The 19,111-nt window shown below is 44.8% G+C and overlaps 1 protein-coding gene and 1 non-coding gene across 2 annotated transcripts; both read left to right on the plus strand.

Moving 5' to 3' along the window:
* The first annotated feature begins 4,390 nt into the window (after window positions 1-4,390).
* Window positions 4,391-18,268, plus strand: NUCLEOLIN (nucleolin multifunctional protein). The gene is made up of 15 exons (XM_089508612.1): window positions 4,391-4,536; window positions 8,261-8,374; window positions 9,832-10,102; window positions 11,219-11,359; window positions 11,798-11,977; window positions 12,211-12,297; window positions 13,323-13,452; window positions 14,152-14,288; window positions 14,633-14,756; window positions 16,130-16,275; window positions 16,503-16,629; window positions 16,779-16,930; window positions 17,020-17,146; window positions 17,456-17,673; window positions 17,783-18,268. The coding sequence occupies exons 1-15, from the start codon at window positions 4,519-4,521 to the stop codon at window positions 17,872-17,874; spliced, it is 2,064 nt and encodes a 687-aa protein (XP_089364738.1). The 5' UTR covers window positions 4,391-4,518; the 3' UTR covers window positions 17,875-18,268.
* Window positions 11,646-11,710, plus strand: LOC149317889 (small nucleolar RNA SNORD82). Its single transcript, XR_016280312.1, has one exon. It is a non-coding gene; the product is annotated as a small nucleolar RNA SNORD82 (small nucleolar RNA).
* Window positions 18,269-19,111: the final 843 nt, after the last annotated feature.

Consider the following 19,111-nt stretch of genomic DNA (forward strand, 5'->3'; position numbering starts at 1 on the left):
TCTAAATTATAAAACAATATTAAACTAGAGTAATGAATGCTTCTGAGAACAAGTCTTTAATCTGAATTTAAAGCTAGGCAGAGAAGAGATAATCCATCTAGCTTTGATGACTATGGTGCAAAACAGACCTGGCCCCAGAACAAACTCCAACTCCCAGAATTCCACAGCCTTGAGCCAGGGCAGTTAAAGCGGTGCCAAACTGGGTTATTTCTCCAGTGTGGATGCAACCAAAGAGAACGACAAAAGCAGTCGCAAGTGGTGAATTGGGCCGCTTTCCCCTATGCTTATGAAGACAGTTTGTAGACTATGGAGACCTGACTTATTGTTTTTGCTGTGCTTTAATGCACATTGCCCCTTGGAGAGGGGGAGATGAAAATAGAGGCAGTTCAGTGTAGTGGTTTGAATGTTGGACTATGACTCTGGAGACTGGGTTCAATTCCCAGCTGGGCCATGAAACTTTGGGCAAGTCACACTCTCTCAGCCTCAGGGGAAGACAATGGCAAGCCTCTTCTCAACAAATCTTACCAAAACGCCACGATAGGTTTGGCTTGGGGTCACCATAACTCAGAAACAACTGGAAGGCACACAAAAACAACAACAACAAATCATGTAAGTGATAAGGGGTGATAGGAGATTCAGTCCCAAGACACTGAGGACTGAACCTCTCCGTACCAGTTTATGCTGAAAAAGAAATAACTTGAGACAGTTCAGCAAGCCAAATTGGTATTTGTAGTGTGTGTGTGTGTGTGTGTGTGTTATTGTGTTCCTGACCTATGGAGGGCACCCAAAATGGTGAAAGGACTGGAAACCATGCCCTACGACAGTGATGGTGAACCTTTTGCAGACTGAGTGCCCAAACTGCAACCCAAACTCCACTTATTTATTGCAAAGTGCCACGTCCCTCTGGCTTTCTAGTAAGAAACTCTGGCAAACTCTGTGCTGGGGTGTCATCATGTGTGCCCACAGAGAAGGCTCTGAGTGCCACATCTGGCACTCATGCCATAGGTTCACCACCACTGCCCTACGAGGAGCAACCTAGGGAGCTGGGTAGGCTTAGCCTGGAGAAGAGAAGGTTAAGGGGTGATGTGATAGCCCTGTTTAAGTATCTGAAGGGGTGTCACACTGAGGATGGATAAAGCTTGTTTTCTGCTGCCCCAGAGAATAGGACCCAAAGCAACCGACAGGAAAAAGGATTCCAGCTCAACATTAGGAGGAACTTCCTGAGAGTAAGGGCTGTTTGACAGTGGAACACACTCATTCCTTGGAGATTTTGGTGGAGTCTCCTTCTTTGGAGGTCTTTAAGCAGAGGCTGGATGGCCATCTGTCAATGGGGATGCTTTGATTGAGAGTTCCTGCATGGCAGAAGAAGGGGGTTGGGCTGGATGGCCCTTGGGATCTCTTCCAACTTTATGATTCTGTGATTCTAAATGGCTCTCTTAAGATTTAATTACAGGCAGGACAACTTTTAAGCCAAAACATGCTGGTGTTTTTGGCCTGCCCACCACATCTGGCTTTCTGGACCTTCAATAATAATAATAATAATAATAATAATAATAATATTATTATTTTATTTCTATACCACTATTCCAGCGGTGTACATCAAAGAGTAAGACAATTAAAACATCAGCATGACAATAATACAAAGTTCACAATGAAGAACAGTAAAAACTAACAACACCCTATACAAGTGGCTGTGTAGAATGGAGTACACACAAAAATTGCCAAGGGGAAGAGAATGACCACAAGGCTGGGGGGGGGGGGGGAAGCCTGGTGGAACAAAAAGTCGAGGGAGGTGGAAGTACGGAGCTCATGGGGGAGGGAGTTCCAGAGCTGAGGGGCTGAAATAGAGAAAGCCAATGAAAATAAGTTTGACCAACAGATGGGCAAAAAAGTTCCCAGTCTTTGGATTAGCCTCAATGTGACATCCCTTCAAATATTTAAACAGGGCTATCCTATCACCTCTTAACCTTCTCTTCTCCAGACTAAACATCCCCAGCTCCCTAAGGCATTCCTTATAGGGCTTTATGGCTTCCAGACCCTGCACCTTCCTTTGGACGCCCTTCAGCTTCTCAACATCCTTTTTTAATTGTGGCTCCCAGAACTGAATGTAATTCAACCTTTTATAACACTGAAGGAAACCACCAACCAATGGCACCTAAGGAAGAAGCGACAGCCAACTTGAAATGTGGCAGAAAAGCCACATTCGATCCCATGGCCTAAGGTTCCCAGCCCCTGCTTCTTTATCTTTCAACCAATTCACAACCTGAGTTACTCAGACACTCCACTCAGCCAAAAATAAAAGCAAAAGGAAGTAAGTGGGAAAGAAAAAAGAAATGCAGCAGCACCTTTAAGCCTCACCGGTTTTTATTTTTGCACACGCTTCCATGAATATAAACCCACTTCCTTGTAGTGCATCTGAAGCAGTGGGTTTACATCCATGAAAGCTCATGTGAAAATAAAAGCCAGTTAAGACTTCAAGGCAATGCTACGTTGCTTTTTTCAGCCCTTCTTTTCCTTCTTTTTATGCTTCAACAACACAGCTACTCCTTTGAAATCAACCCAGCCATATTTAAGTCGGCATTCAGCATACCAACACATCCGGGTGGGTTTTATGGAGCATGAGTGTTTTAGTTATGTCATATTGAATGTAATTTTATAATGTTTTAGATGATTTTAACTGTTTTAGGTTTTACTGTAATGTTTTGAACATGGTTTTTTGTCTGAGAGCCGCCTTGGGTCCCTTCTGGCAGAAATTCAGCATACAAATGAAATGAACAAGTGGATCTTTTGCAGGAAGGGATTAGGGCCCATCCTACATTTCATCCTTCTGTCCAGAAGGAATTTCAGTGTCCTCCATGTTGAGCATGGCTAAGAAGCATGAAATTACATTTACATTAGTGTTTCGAGCTTTTAATTTGCCATGCCCTCCGTTTTTCCTGAATGTCCTCCATTTGAGCATGACTAAGAAGAGTGGATTTATATTTATATGAGTGTTTTTAGCTTTTGCCACATCCACCTTTCTTCCTCGAACCGCCTCCATTTTATGGGGCCTTGTCCTTCTTTCTTGGGTTATAAGGCCATCTGGCCACCCTACCTCTTCCCCCCATAAGGTTTTGTATGCCTTTCTGATTCCCAAACTTCGCTCCTACGAATGGTTTGAACTTGAACTCCCAGAATCCCCCAGCAAGCTTGGCCAGCAGTCAGGGATCCTGGGACCTTGAGTCCAAAGCACCTGGAGGCCCAAAGAAGGAGAGCCACTGCAGTTTAAGGCAACCCTGCAACTTCCCCATGAAACCCACGCTGCCATGCTTCCCTTTGTTTTCATAGAATCATAGAACCGTAGAGTTGGAAGAGACCCCAAGGGCCCTGATCCAGCCCAACCCCCTTCTTCTGCCATGCAGGAAATCCAAATCAAAGCATCCCTGACAGATGGCCATCCAGCCTCTGTTTAAAGACCTCCAAGGAAGGAGACTCTATCACCTTCCAAGGAAGTGCATTCCACTGTCGAATAGCCCTTACTGTCAGGAAGTTCCTCCTAATTTGTTATTGAGCGCCCTTCCTTCCAGAGCAAGAGGCCCTGCTCCCAGCCAAAGTGAAGTGAGGTCCAACTAAAAATGCAGAAACAATCACTGGAGGCCGCTTTAACTGCCCTGGCTCAGTGCTAGGGAATCCTGGGAATCGCAGCATCCAAAGATATAGCCATGTTAGTCTGCAGATTGAATCACTTTGTAGAGAGCTCTTGCAGCACCTTTGAGACTGACCCAAAGAAAGAAGTCGGCAGCAGGAGCTTTCCTAGTAGATTTCAGTCTACTTCCTTCCAAATGCATTTAGCTCCTGCTGCCAACTTCTTTCTTTAACACTAGAAATTATAGTTTACTACTCCCGCTTTAACTCTTTGTCTGGCTCAAGGGCTATGGAATTCTGGGAGTTGGAGTTTGTTGTGGGGCCCAGAGAGGAGTTCTGCTCCGCTCTGGGCCCACAACAAACTCCAACTCCCAGAATTCCATAGCCCTTGAGCCAGATAAAGAGTTAAAGCGGTGACAAACCGGGTTATTCCTGCATCCTGTGTTTGGGACTTGAGCAGCAGCCATTAGGCGATGCCCGACTTCAGGGCCATAAAATGGTCAGGACCACGTGGTTGCAGCGCCACGTGCTCCCCTTCCTCCCCTCGGCCTCTTCCGCCCCGTCGGCATTGACCAATCACAGACCGCGGATCTCCCAACCCTGCCTCTCTACTGGCTAGTTGCTCTTTGTCCCGCCTCCCGCTCAGGAGCGCGTTCCCATTGGTCGGAGCCGGGCCAGCCTTCGCGTTCGGAGAGCGCCTGTCCATCTTGGGCGAATGGGCGGGGCCAAGAGAGCTTCTGATTGGCTGAGGCGTCAGCGTGGGGCGTGAGGTAGAGTTAAGCGAGCCCTCGACCTCGCTCTTTTCGGCTCAGGCAGAGACCCGAGCGAGGCGCTGTGAGCAGCGGTTCTTTATTTTCCTACTCTCCACATCCGGACAACTCCGCCGCCGCCATCATGGTGAAGCTAGCCAAGGTGAGGCCCGAGGCCTAGTCGAGAAAGAAAGCCTTGCTTTTCCTTTCCTTTTTTTTCTCCTTTTTCCTTAAAAGGATTTTAAAAGCCTTTGTGCGCATGCGCGGCAGTTTCTAACCCCCCCTTCCTCCTCCTCTGCTGTGAGGAGACTGGAACGAGCTGCGGCTTCAAGGCTTCCCTTTCCTTCTTTCTTTCTCTCACACATATTCGGCCTTTTATTATTGGCTCGCTTTGGGAGCCGGCGCATGCGCGGTTGGGGATAGAACGCTCGACGGTTTCTAGGCTCCCCTCCGTCCACGTTCTCTTTTAAGCCTAAAGGGCGTCGATGGGAGGGAGCGAGGGGGGTTTCTAGGTGCCCCCTTTTCGATCTCGGGCGCGCGCGCATCGTCTTTTTTCTCTTTCTCTGTTTCGATCCGCGCATGCGCGTGACGTCACTCGGAGAGAATACGGAGGGAGGGGGAAAACCGTTGGTTGTCGTCGGCCGTGCGCGCGTTCTTTTACTTCCTCCGAGGGCAACCACGTGACCCCGGCCGCGTGAAGCCGACAAGGGAAGCCCACGTGGGAGGGGCGGAAGTGGGCTCCCACGTGGGAGAGGCGCGTGTGCCATCTTTCTTTCTGCGGCAGCATTGGAGGGAGAGACTGGGCCGATGGGTCTTTGGGCGCCGCCTTGGAGCCCGGTGCTGCAAGCCACTCTCTCGCAAGAGCCACACGGGGAGCTCATGGGCCAACCGAAAGGCGCAATGGGCTTGTTGCAAGCTTTCAAAGCTCCTGGGCTTCTTCCTCAGGCAAGATGCTACAAACCAAACAGGAGAAGAAGAAGAAGAAGAAAGGCTCTTGGAGATGATAGATGCTCCAGTCCTTAGTAAAGATGTTATGCTGGGAAGGAGATCTATTGAGAGGCTCCTTCTGGCCAGGGGCGATGGCAGTGTTTGAAGGGGCCCCTCTTCTGCAGCCCAGGCTGCCTCCATTCCAGGGAGGTCGCAGGCCGCTTTGTGGGCAGAGAAAGAACAGTGGATTCCTCAGGAAGCCTCCCTGGTTTTGCATGAGGCCCATGGAGCTTCAATAAAGGGCATTGTGCATTTCGGTTGGCCAGTAATAACAAGGTATGACTGATGGGGTTTTATTTGCCCATTGAACAGTTCAGCCCCAGCTGGGGGGGGGCTCCAGGGTCGGCTCAGCCTGGCATCCTTCCATAGGTTGCTAAAATGAGTTCCCAGCTTGTGAAGCCAAAGGAGTGGATACGGGCTGCATTGATGTGGAGGAAGAAGGGCGCCTTCTCTGGCTGATGGAGGCTGCCTGGCGCAGCTCCTGCCCAGCAAGGCTGGCAGACAGAGGCTTGCTTCTAGGGCAGTGGTTCCCAACCTTTGGGCCCCCAGATGTTTGGACTTCAATTCCCAGAAGTCCCTGTCAGTATGCTCATTGTTCAGGAATTCTGGGAGTTGAAGTCTCAAATCTAGGGGTCCAAAGGTTGAGACCCGCTGTCCTAGGGCCTTCTGTTGCTGCTCTCCTCACCTGCCTGGCCTTTAGGGAAGTCCCGGCCCTCCTGCCCTCTCTCCTCATGGCGAAAGGGGGACTGCTTCTGCCCAGCACTGCATTGACCCACTGACCTTCCTGGATTAGTTAAAGGGGTCAGGAGTCCCTCCTGGGCCAGGCCTTACAGAGACCGCAAGGGCCCTGATCCAGTCCAACCCCGTTCTGCCATGCAGGAAATCTGAATCAAAGCATCCCGAACAGATGGCCATCCAGCCTCTTTAAAGATCTCAAAGCTGGCAATTGGCTTTCCTGCAAGCGAAAGCATGTGCCCTGTTCCATCACCCAACTTCCTCCAGTTAAAACACAAAAATGGCCACCTTTGTCAGATGCAGGTCTTCCCAGTGTGTGGTTTATACACTCTTTTGCTACCTCTTGAAACGTTGGCAGACTAAAGTAACAGCAGGGAGGAGTCTGGTGCTTGCAATATGCATGTAATCATTAAATGTCCATTATCATCATCTGCAAGTGGTATTTTGCTGTGGGTGCGCCCATAGGTACCCTAAAGGCACCAGATCTCATATTATCTTTGATGCTAAGCAGGGCCAGCCCTGGTTAATACTTGGATGAGAGGCCGTCAATGGATACCAAGTGCTGAAAGCTCTATTTGAGAGGCAGGAGCTGGCAAACCCACCTCTGGGGATCCTTGCCTAAGAAAAGCCTGTGAAATTCATGAGGTTGACAGGGGGCCTGAAGATATCAAGCTCCTTGCAGTGGGTTTTCACACTTCCAGTTGTTTTGTGATGCTAAGGGCAAAGCAGAAGTGCTGGGGGGTCAGGGGCAGCTAAGCACCCGGATCTTGGTACTTCTTGGGATGGGATCTCAACTGAGATTTGTGTAAGAAAAGCCTAAAGTGAAGTCAAAGGCTTTCATGGCTGGCATCCATAGTTTTCTGTGGGTTTTTCGGGCTATTTGGCCATATTCTAGAAGAGTTTATTCCTGACAAAAAGCCTAAAGGTTTGGGTGATGCAGACGCATGTGCTTTACAATGTGGCCAATTAGAACGAATAGTAGAAATGTGGTAGAGAAGCCGTCTGCCTGGTCCCATTTCTTGAAATCTTTACAATCTGTTTTCTCCGCACAAGAACCATGTGGCAATTGAGTCCAATAAAAACATGTTTCAGGTATCTTTCGGTGAATCTTCACAGGGCTTACCTTCTGTTGGTTTGTGATCCTAAGGACCAAGCAACAGTGCTGGGGGGGTCTCATGTTGGGCAGCTAGGCACCCATGTGCTGGCACTTTGTGGGGTTGAGAGTCTTGAATGAAACCTGTGTAATCGAAACCTAAATAAATGATGTGGGTGATGCTGACACATGTGCTTTACAGTCTGGCCCATTCAAATGAATACTGCAAGTGTGCTTTCTGTCCAGTGGCTGGAGGTAGAGAAGCCATCAGACTAGTTCCATTTCTTAAAATCTTGTCATTCAGCCCCCCCACACACACACACACAATTATTTAAACCATTTATTGTATCTTGGTCCACCAGGAATCCAAAGCAATGTTCATTCATTAGTTGTGTTAGTAACTGATTGGAGGGCCTGCAAATTGGGGGCGCGACTTACAGCCCTAAAGACAAATCCACTCATCTCTGCTTATTCACTGGAGTTAGGGTTACAGGCCCCCCATGAATGTGGAAAAACTGCAAATAACAAAACACTATGTTTACCTGAGAGAACACCTCTCTAGGAATCTCCAGGTCTTCCAATGTGACTTTTGGTTAAAGTTGACCATAGAGTTGTGTTGGAGGGCCTAGATATTCCTAGAGAGAATGTATTTATAAAATCCGTGAATAATCAAATCCTCAAAAATCAGAGCCGCAAATGTGGAGGGGGGCGAATGTATTCTTGCTAACTGGAATCGATGGCAAATAGTTGTCATTTACTTTCAAGATTATTTTGTTGGTACTTTACAGTGTGTTTGAAATTGACAAGGAGCCAGATAACACAATTTCTCCTTTGTCCTTAAATCCTAGCAAGGTACATCTAGTACAGTTCTGTCTCTAAAAGGGCTTGAAAGTTGCAAAGTGAATTACATGTATGTGTATGTACACAAAACTATTTTCAGAGTTGTGTTGCAGAGTTAGAAATAGTTTGACCAAACTGCAGCTCTATCCTTGCTATCAGGATTCCTTCCTTAACCATAGCACAATGAGCACTGCCAAAAGCATATGCCTTACGTGTGGTTTTTATCCCCTAGAACGTTAAAACTCAGCCGAAACAGAAAAAGATGGCTCCCCTTCCTGCAAAGGAAGTTGATGACAGTGAAGAAGAAGAAGACTCTTCTGAAGAGGATGAGAGCAGTGAGGAAGAGGTGAGAATTGTTTACTTAACTGTTTGTATTTAGTTACTGTAAGCCAGTTTTATATTTAGTAACATAACTGCTGTTGGCACAGGAGCAGCGAGAGCTTGTGTGGGGTAGGAGTTTGAATTTTGAAGGACTCTGGGAGACCAGGGTTCAGTTACCTGCTGAGCTGAGGAAACCCACTGGCCACCCTGGGACAAGCCTCAGCCGCAGAAGATGGCCATAGCAAACCTCCACTGAATAAATCTTGTCAAGAAAGCCCTATGTAGGGTTGCAATATGTTGTCTTGAATCACAACAAAAATATGAAACGGTGTCTTGAGTGCATCATTGTGACCAGTGATTTCTGTAAAATATCCACACAAGTAGCATGGATACTTCTAACCATGATCCAAAACACTGCAGAAATAATCCAGTTTGAGATTGCTTTGACTTCTCTGACTCAGTGTTAGGGAATCGAATCCTGGGAATTGTAGTTTATTGTGGCACCAGAGCTCTGTGGCAGAGAAGGCTCAATGTTTCACAAAATGACAGTTCCCAGAATTCCCTAGCATTGAGCCAGGGCATTTCAAGCAGTCTCAAACTTAATTATTTGTGCAGTGTGTATTTTAGACATATGCTAGCAGAGGACCCCACCACCACCCAGAAAACGGAGGCATGAATGAAAATGTGAACCATGTATGAAGCTGGTTTATGCAAACAATTTCCCATACAGAGCAGCCACCATTACCTCACTCATGTGACACATTTAGTCTTGTTATTGGCATAAGAGGGGGTTTAAACATAAAAGTGAATGCCTAAAGCGGTTTTGGATCCCCACTATTCAGATTTGACACTGACAGAGTGTAGGACCCTAGTAGGAATAATTCCTGTTTCTCAGGATGGATTGTAACAGGGCTGGGGAGATACATGTTGTTGTAGCTGTTGCTGGACTATAGTTTCCATCAGCTGTAGCAACAGCTAATGATGAGGGACGACGGTTATTACAGTCCAACAATATCTGCAGGACCACACATTTTCACCACTAGCCATAAAATAAAGGCAGGCTGAAGCTTGAAGATTGTCATCATTGTTAGGCTGGAAATGGGTCACATGTATGAAAGTGTGGATAGAATTGCTCATGCGCAGAAAAATCATGTTTAGGGAGATGGAAAAAAGAAAGATCCCAGGAGAAGCAAGATGGACTATTGGCAAAAAGAAAGATTTCCCAATAAATTTGTCATATTAAACATCATTCTCATTACTTGGTGGTCTTTTCATCTAATGATGCTTTGCAACAGAATTTGGTATTTATTCTATACAACAAAAAACTAGTGTGTGAGGATCTTAAGTCCTAAGTATGCTTCCTCAGAAACAGATTCTGCTGTTTTGGCTCAGACAAGGAGGCATGGATTGCCTCTGTATTCTCCATTTTCCTACTTGATCACGTTTGCTTACTGTAAATAGTTATAAATTCTCTTTCTGCAGATGATTCCTCAGAAGAAAGCAGTCACCCCGGCAAAAGTAGCAGCAGTTACACCCAACAAAAAGGCAGCAACTCCTGGCAAGAAAGCAGTGCCTACCCCAGCCAAAAAGGCAGTTGTTACTCCAGCAAAGAAAGGAGCTGTTACTCCAGCAAAGAAGACTCCAGTCCCTGCCAAAGGAGCAAAAAATGGAAAAAACGCCAAGAAAGAGGAGAGTGAAGATGAGGAAGAGGATGAAGATGATGACGATGATGAGGAAGATAGTGAGGAGGAAGGTGAGTTGGGTTGGGTAGCCAGTACAGTTGTGTGCACTCAAAATAGAGTTGGAAGAGACTGCAAGGGCCACCCGGTCCAACCCTATTCTGCCATGCAGGAAACCTCAATCAAAGCATTCCCAACAGATGGCCATCCAGCCTCTGTTTAAAGACCTCTAAGGAAGGAGACTCCACTACACTCCGAGGGAGTTTGTTCCACTGCCAAACAGCCCTTACTGTCAGGAAGTTCCTCCTAATGTTGAGCTGGAATCTCTTTTCCTGTAGCTTGCATCCATTGTTCCGGGTCCTAGTCTCTGAAGCAGCAGAAAACAAGCTTGATCCCTCCTCAACATGACATCCATTCAAGTATTTAAACAGGGCTATCATATCACCCCTTAACCTTCTCTTCTCCAGGCTAAACATCCCCAGCTCCCTAAGCTGTTCCTCATAGGACATGGTTTCCAAACCCTTCACCATTTTGGTCGCCCTCCTTTGGACACGGTCCAGTTTCTCAATGTCCTTTTTGAATTGTGGTGCCCAGAACTGGGCACAATATTCCAGGTGGGGCCTGACCAAAGCAGAATAGAGTGGCACTATTACTTCCCTTGATCAGACACTATACTTCTATTGATGCAGCCTAGAATTATATTGGCCTTGTTAGCTGCCGCACTGCACTGTTGACTCATGTTTAACTTGTACTCTACTTGGACTTCAAGATCGCTTTCACATGTATTTTCATTCAGCCAGGGGTCACCCATCCTATATCTGTGCATTTCATTTTTCCGCCCTAAGTGCAGTACCTTACATTTCTGATTCATTTTGAAACCTTGGCTTTTGGAGTAGAAAACAGTTAACTCATAGCTAGAATGCTTGGCAGAAGTGAATGTTTCTGAAATTTATGTAAGGGGCTCTGTGCTGGATTGGAGGGGTCTTCCCCTCTTCAAACTCTTCTCTGGAGAAACCACATTTAAGTCTCTTGATATTCCTCAAATGGGTGATGGGGTCTGTGAGGCCCATCATATTTCGTTACCTACAGATTTTCAAAATGAGCAAGAAGGGATGCAGTAGGCATTTTAGATGTAGCCACTCCAAGACTAATTTGCTAATAAACAGTGGTGCATTTTTCATTTGCTACAGATGAGTCTGAGGAGGAGCCTGCTGTACCAATAAAAAAACCTGCCAAAAAACCTGTGGCTACTGTGGTTGCCAAAGCAGCCAAGCAAGAGTCTGAAGACGAGGAGGATGACGATGAAGAGGAGGATGACGATGAAGAGGATGGTAAGTCAGCATCATGCCAAGAGAAATGCATAGGAACCTAAGCCTTAGGTCTTAACATTGTAAAAAATAAAAACACTGGGCTGGAAAAGCAGGACCTGCAGTTCAAAAGTGGTGTGGTCTCATAGGCACTCTTTGCTGGTGTAGGACCGGACATACAAAATAGGGCCTCGTGAGTTCATAGCATGTTTTAACCCAAGGGTATGTCCAAATCCTGTGAAGATTTTAGAACTGCTCTGGGAAGGAGCTATACGGGGAGACATTGCTCACTGACCTGTGGCTAGAGAACAACACAAATGATGATTATTGGGACTTAATACTGATCTGTGATGTCTCTAATATGAGCTGATGTGTTGGGCCCCATAGCCAGTTTAACCATTGGTCACCTGGGGCTGTAGGTTGTGAACAGTGTGTCAGATGATGGTCTTATTGTTGCTTCAGAGTCAGATGATGAACCCATGGACACTACACCAGCAAAAGGAAAGAAAGCTGTGCTTACAAAACCTACACCCAAAAAGGTTACGCCAGCAAAGGTTGCCAAGGAAGAGTCTGAGGATGAGGAAGATGATGACGAGGATGAAGACGATGAGGAAGAGGAAGAAGAAGAAGAAGAGGAAGAAGGTGAGTTGGATGTGGCTACCCCTTCCTGTCTCAGGTTACAGTTAAACATCGGTCCTCATCCTTGGTCCTAATGCTGGAAATGATGATTCCTCGCTGAGCTGATGTGATATAAATCACAGATGAACACATCCAAAGATAGTCAAGTCCTGATCCAGCTGCCTCCTCCTGACATTCTCTGTCTTCCCTGGGGGCATTTTTCTGACCTTTTTTGTTTTATTTTTTCTTCTACACAGAAAATGTGCAAGAAATGCCTGGGAAACGAAAGAAGGAGATGGCAATGCAAAAAGGCACTCCAGATGCCAAGAAAAAGAAAACAGAAGGTGAATAGCCCTTGAGAGAGCCACATATTTTCCTTTTAATTTTTAAAAAAATCAGGATTGTAACCAAATAACTATTTTGTCAACATAGGAATTATCTCAAAGCTTTCACATCTTCTTTGCCCCACAGTTGAATTCAGATCACCCTGCAAGTATGTGTAGAAATTATCTAGATTTCAGCATTCCACAAAATTGCTAACACAGTCCGGAGTCCTTAGGATGTAGCTTTGCAGATAGGAAGAGACCAGTTCTTGGGGATAAGAGTACAAATCTAGTTCCCACCTCAACCATCTGTGTAGAACAGTTAGACTGAAGCATGAACATGTCAAAATTGGGAATTAAGAGTTGTGGCAGAGGGAAATTAGTGGGACAGTTAGATTCAGGTAGCAGATGTTGTTCAAGGGCAGTGGTGTCTATCTATGGGATTATAGGAAGAATACATCACATATATGTCCACAAGAATGTAGAAGGTCCTCACAAGTGGTATTGGTAGCAATAGGTCAGGTGGAGATCTCCATGTTTGATGCCATAGTGGTGGCATAAGTAGAAATCCTCACATATTTTGTAGGCAGTAGGCTCTTTATTGGGAATTCAGCAGGGTCACTGCTCCAGTGATCCTTGCTAAATATGTTCTCACAACACATGTTTATGAAGGGTATTTGCCAGCCCTTTCTAAAAGGTGCTGTCACTTTGTGTGTGTCCCTTCAAATTGTCTGTCAACCTATGGCAATGAACACTCATAGATGGTTTTACCGGTTCCATTCTCTGAAACACAGAGGGAAGATTGAGGCCAAATGAGTTGTAAAAAAGGTAGGTAGCAAAAGGCTGAAGCAGGTTCTGTCCCTGTTATAAAGCTGAAGGAATTGCACTGCACTCCTCCAGACACTGTTTCTTTCATCTGGGAAGTGTGACATTCATAAATAGGCAAGTTAGGACAAGTGTTGACTGAAAGCAATACCAGAGGCTTTTCCCAAACCTTCAGTCATTTGAGTTGTTGGCATAGCTCAAATCTTCTTCTAAATTTCTAGAACCTGCCTTCTCCCTCTTCTTGGGCAATCTGAACTCAAACAAGGATTTTGAAGAACTGAAGTCGGCAATCAGGGATTTCTTTGCCAAAAAGGACCTTGAAGTCCAAGATGTCAGAATTGGCAACTCAAAGTAAGAACCTTCCTTTTTCAGTTGGATGTGATATGCAGTGTTTTGGGTGTTTTAAAACATAGGTCTGCTGATTACAAGAGACAAATTCTTAGTGATTGTTTTTTGTGGGCTTTTTGGGCTCTGTGGCCATGTTCTAGAAGAGTTTCTTCCTGACGTTTCGCCAGCATCTGTGGCTGGCATCTTCAGAGAATCGATCTGTAGCTTTTTGGTACTGGGAAAACTGTTTTGAAGAATAGGTTGTGTAACTTTGCTTTAAAGGGAAACATATTGAACAAGAGTCCATTGAAATTACAGATACATGGAGACCAATGGGGGCTTGGGGTAGAGTGTGGATTATAATGTTAAAATGTTTCCCCTTCATCTTTTAAAGAAAATATGGTCCTCCCTCTATTTTCGCAGACTTCAAGTCCGTGGTCTTGGTCTTTTGCGGGGAGGGTTAAAATGGCGTGTGTGCCCATTCAAGCCAACGGGGCTTGAGTGTGCGAATTTCTATTTTTGCAGGGGGGGAGTAGAACGGATCTCTCACAAAAATGGAGAAATAACTTTATGTGCTTGTGTAGTTTAGCTCTTTAATCCAACAAACTTATCCATTGCAAGCTGTTCCCTTAAGTGAATCATGTATAACCCTTGACTAGAATTTGTGGCATTTATTTTGAGATGAGGGTTGGACTTCCAAACAATTCTCTCTTCGTGTTTCAGGAAGTTTGGCTATGCAGATTTCTCCTCAGAAGCTGAACGGGAGAAAGCACTAAAATTCAATGGAAAGAAGTTAATGGGCTTGGAAATAAAACTGGAAAAGGCAAAAACTAGAGAGAGCATTCAAGAGAATAAGAAAGGTGAGTTAACAATGCAATCCAAGTCTTACTGGGTACAGTTACTTCCAGGGAAGTATGTATTGCCAGAGGAGGGAAAGTGCCAGTCTCCAGATGTTGTTGGACTGTGACTCCCAGCATTCCTCACCACTGGTTGTGCTGGCAGGGGCTCAATGGAGCTTGTTACCTAATACGGGATAAGTGTTTTTAGAGCCTCTGTTCCTTTCCTAAAGCTGGAGGGCTTGAAAATATTACCTGTAGATCATTTTTACTGATAAGAGTTCAGTGGTGCAGCTTTCCAGAAATGCACCATTGATTTTTAAAAGCCCTGAATGTTCAGAGAACTTGTAAATTTCTTCCCCTTGTAGAAAGAGATGCAAGAACTATTTTTGTGAAGAACCTTCCATACAATGTAACCCAGGAAGAACTGAAAGAAGAATTTGACACCGCTTTGGAGGTCAGACTGCTGTCCAAGGATGGAAGTAGTAAAGGGTCAGTAGTTAAATCAAATGTATTGTGCATTACCCTTGTTGAAATCAGCAGTGTTGTCAAACTTTTCTTTAGTAAGCCTACGTTTGCATATTAGACCATTTCATTTCGGGAGAGGAATCTTAAATGTTCTGACCCTTAGCCCTAAGATACTTTGACTGCAATCCTGTTGCCTGCACAGAGCCAAGGATAAAATAGCTGTGCTGTTACAACAGAGTATGAAGTGAGGTACTGAAATTAATTTGGATGAAAAATGTGAGTGTGGATCATATTTTCCTTGAACCAGAGGATGGTATCCTAGGAGAGGAGCCCTTATTTTAAGGACCACTTATCTTAGGATTAGCTAATTATCATTAATAAATAAGAGTTGTTCTATACATACCCTAGCGCAGGGTTGGAGAAAGTGTAGTGGATACAACCTCTCAGTATCCAAAAAAATTGAACAATATTTTAGGCCCCTAGGAGGGATTTTTTTTTCCTTTCAGGAAGTGAACTGGAAGTCTTGGTCACTTCCTGTTGTTAAAGAAAAGACTTCTTGCTCTAAAACCAGACTAAGCCAAAAAATATAGCTAAATTGCCTGAACTCCCTTAGAAGGCATTTGACACTGGGAGGGCCAACAGATTTGAATCTTTGCTTCCACTGGGCTGCAGCCCCCTCTAAGATCCCCAGCAGGGCATCTCAGCCCCTAGGGCCTGAACATTGCTTCCTCTACTCTAGATAAATGGATTTGGAGGGAATTGATGGCAATGTAGTAGCCTTGGGAAGAATGTGTGGGTTTAAAGTAGGATAGATGGAGACTTGGATTGCAGGCACTGCAGGGCTGGAAAATGGCTTAAGTGCCCTCTGGATGTTTTTCACACCCTTGGCCTCAAACTTACTTTAATACACACTTCTAAGTAGGGAAAAGACTTTCCGTTTCTGAGCATGCTAAACAAAACCTTTAATCAATCTTTCTCTGAAAGACTGTATCTCCCTATCAAGCCAGCCCAAGTGTTAAGATCGGCAGGGGAAGGCTTTATCTCAGTCCCACAACCTTTGCAGGTAAATAAATAAAGAGAGAGCCTTCTTTGTGGAGCTCCCTTCCACAGGAGGTTAGGCTGGCTCCCTCCCTTCTTCTCTCTTTTTGCCAGCAGCTGAAGACATTTTTATTTAGGCAGGCATTTGGGGGAGTGAATTTCTGTTGTGCTGTAAATGCTGTATGGTTTTTACTGGTTTTAACTATATTTTTAACTTAAAAGTTTTAATATTGATAATGTTTAATTATTTTTTTAACTTTTGTAATCCATGTTTTTACTTGACTCTTTTTAAATTATTGTAACCTGCCTTAAATCTCAATTGTGGGAGAAATCCTTGAAATAAATTCTCCCTTGGCCAGGATTGCCTACATTGAGTTTAAGACTGAGGCAGAAGCAGAGAAAGCAGTGGAGGAGAAACAAGGGATGGAGATTGGAGGCCGTGCCATTATGCTTGACTACACAGGCGAGAAGAGCCAGCAGGACTCCAGAAAAGGCAATAAGGGAGGTAAGATTGTGAGAAAGTTCAGTGCTATACTCTTGTACACAAATACACCACAGCCAGTGCCTTTTTCTTCCCTCACATTGAATGGGAGTTAAGGATTGGCACTGCAAAAACTAATGTGTGAAAAGACTTTCTTTGAGAGAAGGGAAACAGAAGATTCACTGAAGGACATGCTGGAGTTGAAAAAGTTTGAGATCTTTTTTTAAACAAAAATGCTTTCTCTTGTGCAGGTGTAGAATCAAAGACTCTCGTTGTTAACAACCTCTCATATGATGCAACAGAAGATTCTCTTCAGGAAGTCTTTGAAAAGGCTGCAGCAATCAGGATTCCACAGAACAACCAGGGAAGGTGTAAAGGGTAAGTAGCCGTTGAAGAGGCAAGGGGTGGAGATAAAGCAGCAAAAGATGATGGGCTTTCGCCTCTGACTAGCCGTCAGTTCAGAATGGCAGAATTTGTTTTTGGATACCTAGGTATTCCCAACTTAACTCTAGCATCTCTTTACATAGTTTTGCATTTGTAGATTTTGCCTCAATAGCGGATGCAAAAGAAGCACTGAATTCGTGCAACAACGCAGAGATAGAGGGCCGGACAATCAGACTAGAATACAGCACACAAGGCGGACAGAACAGAAGCTCAAACGCCAGAGGAGGATTTGGTCGTAAGTAACCTTTGGGTTCTTAACTAAAATTTGAGAGTGGGGGAAGTAATCAATCGCTTGCAGTGCTAACGTCTCTTTCCAACCTCTAGAACAAAGTAAAACGCTGTTTGTGAAAGGCCTCTCTGAAGAAACCACAGAAGAGACCTTGAGAGAGTCCTTTGACGGCTCTATCGGTGCTAGAATTGTCACTGACAGAGACACTGGCTCATCCAAAGGGTATGTAGTAAACTATTCTGCTTCATCTAAGTAACCTACAGTAGCCTCTCTGCCCTTCTCAATGAGCTCCTTCCTGCTGTAAATCCAGTGGCAGGCTGTGGATTCGCACGAGAAGAAGAGTAAAACTCCCAACACTGACCTTATTCAGATGCTTCTCTCTCCTTCAGATGAGGAGTGGTCATTGCTGTGAAACAACTTGGCATGTTTCTTGCCTGTAAATTCCCTGCCATATAGATAAGCCTGCAACCAGGTGTGTTGATGGCTATGCTTATGTTGATCATATCTTGAAACTGAACTCTCCCCTTCCAGGTTTGGTTTTGTGGACTTCAGTTCTGCAGAAGATGCCAAAGCGGCAAAAGAAGCCATGGAGGATGGCGAGATTGATGGAAACAAAGTGACACTCGACTTTGCCAAGCCAAAGGGCGATGGTTCTCGTGGCGGCGGTGGAGGCGGCTTTGGTCGTGGAGGCAGAGGCGGCCGAGGTGGCAGGGGAGGATTTGGCAGGGGAGGTGGCCGAGGATTTGGAGGTAAATGTGCCAGCAGGCCATGAGTAGATGAATGATGAACACACTAAAATCCCTTTTTGGGGTTGTGGTAGTTTCTAAGTATTTCCCAAATCCATTTTCTTCATTGTAGGCAGAGGCGGCGGCTTCAGGGGAGGCAGAGGAGGAGGAGGAGGAGGAGGTGACTACAAGCCGCAAGGAAAGAAGATAAAATTTGATGACTGAGTGGCTTGTTTTGCTCATATCTGAAAGGACTCTGGCAATGTTTTTTTAAATTCTGTCACCACAAAATAACAGCCTTCTGAGGACATTCCAAGATGCGTTGCAGTCTGCTAAGAAGTACTTGGAAAAATCCCTTTCGATGAGGAAACAGCCTTTCGACTGCCTGGCCATGCATATGAACTTTTTTTAAAAGCAACAACAAAATGTGGGAATTGACTTGTGTCAGTGCTTTGTCCTGAATTTATAATGTTTTACCCTATGTAAAAAAAATAATAACCTCCTTACACATTTCTGTAGGTTTTCTCCTTGTTCTTTTCCCCTTGCTGTAAAAATGCAAAATGTTTTATTGTTTGTGTCTCAGCATACTGTCTTGGACAGATTAAAGGGCCTAAACAGAGTCTTGTGTTTCTCTCCAGGTGCTAAGCATTTGGTCATAGCTTCCAGAAACATGACATCTTAGTAAAATGACATAAGAAATCAGCTGCAGCCATTAATATCCCTATCCATTGTGTCCAACCCCCATTGCCACATTTTTATTATCTTTTTGGTAGTACTTCCTTACATTATGCAGTGTGTGAAGAGGTCTGTCTGGAATGTCCCAAGTATTCAGTTGCATTGGATGATTCCCACTTCTAGTAATCCAAGATGGAAAAAAATCCACACCATGCAGACATCTATATTCTACTTTTTCATTTGCCCTTTTCCTGAACAAAGAAGTGCAGAACATCATTGTCATCGTTTGAGCTTTCTTTTTTAAAAAAACCCCTTTCCAGTTCTACAGCATGCTTTTTAATTTGAGAAATGATACGAGAATGACCACCCGGATCTGAAAGTGTGTAAAGGCATCATAAGGAAAGAGATGGAAAGTTAATTTTATCTTCTATGATGTCTTACTAGTTTAGTTGTGATTATCATTTCTAATGCCTGTTCACTGAGTTTGGAAAGAGAGATTCATGGTCCTGGTAGAAATATGCAAGTTCAGTACAGAGACAGCCATGTTGGTCTGGAATATGCAAAGGGATCTTCTCACTGGTGCCAGTGGAGAGCAATGCTGCCCCTATTCAATCCTTCCATAGAGATGGTGTGAAGTTTGGGAAATGTGGTGCCATCCCAGCAGATAACCAGCTATGGGATGCAATCCTTGGCTTTTAAAACCAGATTTCAGATAAAAGGCTGTCAAAGCTGTTTTCTCCTGTTACTCCCCCGTTTATTTTGCAAAGAACAAAATTGCATCTTTATG

The sequence above is a fragment of the Sceloporus occidentalis genome, unplaced genomic scaffold (genome assembly GCF_023333645.1).
Source record: "Sceloporus occidentalis isolate IW3139 unplaced genomic scaffold, rSceOcc1.0.p SCAF_2, whole genome shotgun sequence".
Taxonomy (NCBI): domain Eukaryota; kingdom Metazoa; phylum Chordata; class Lepidosauria; order Squamata; family Phrynosomatidae; genus Sceloporus; species Sceloporus occidentalis.

Bases quoted from the DNA above. Each gene is read 5' to 3' on its own strand.
- NUCLEOLIN (XM_089508612.1), top strand. The intron at 14,757-16,129 runs GTCAGTAGTTAA...TCCCTTGGCCAG, and splicing joins AAGGATGGAAGTAGTAAAGG to GATTGCCTACATTGAGTTTA. The intron at 16,931-17,019 runs GTAAGTAACCTT...TCCAACCTCTAG, and splicing joins CGCCAGAGGAGGATTTGGTC to AACAAAGTAAAACGCTGTTT.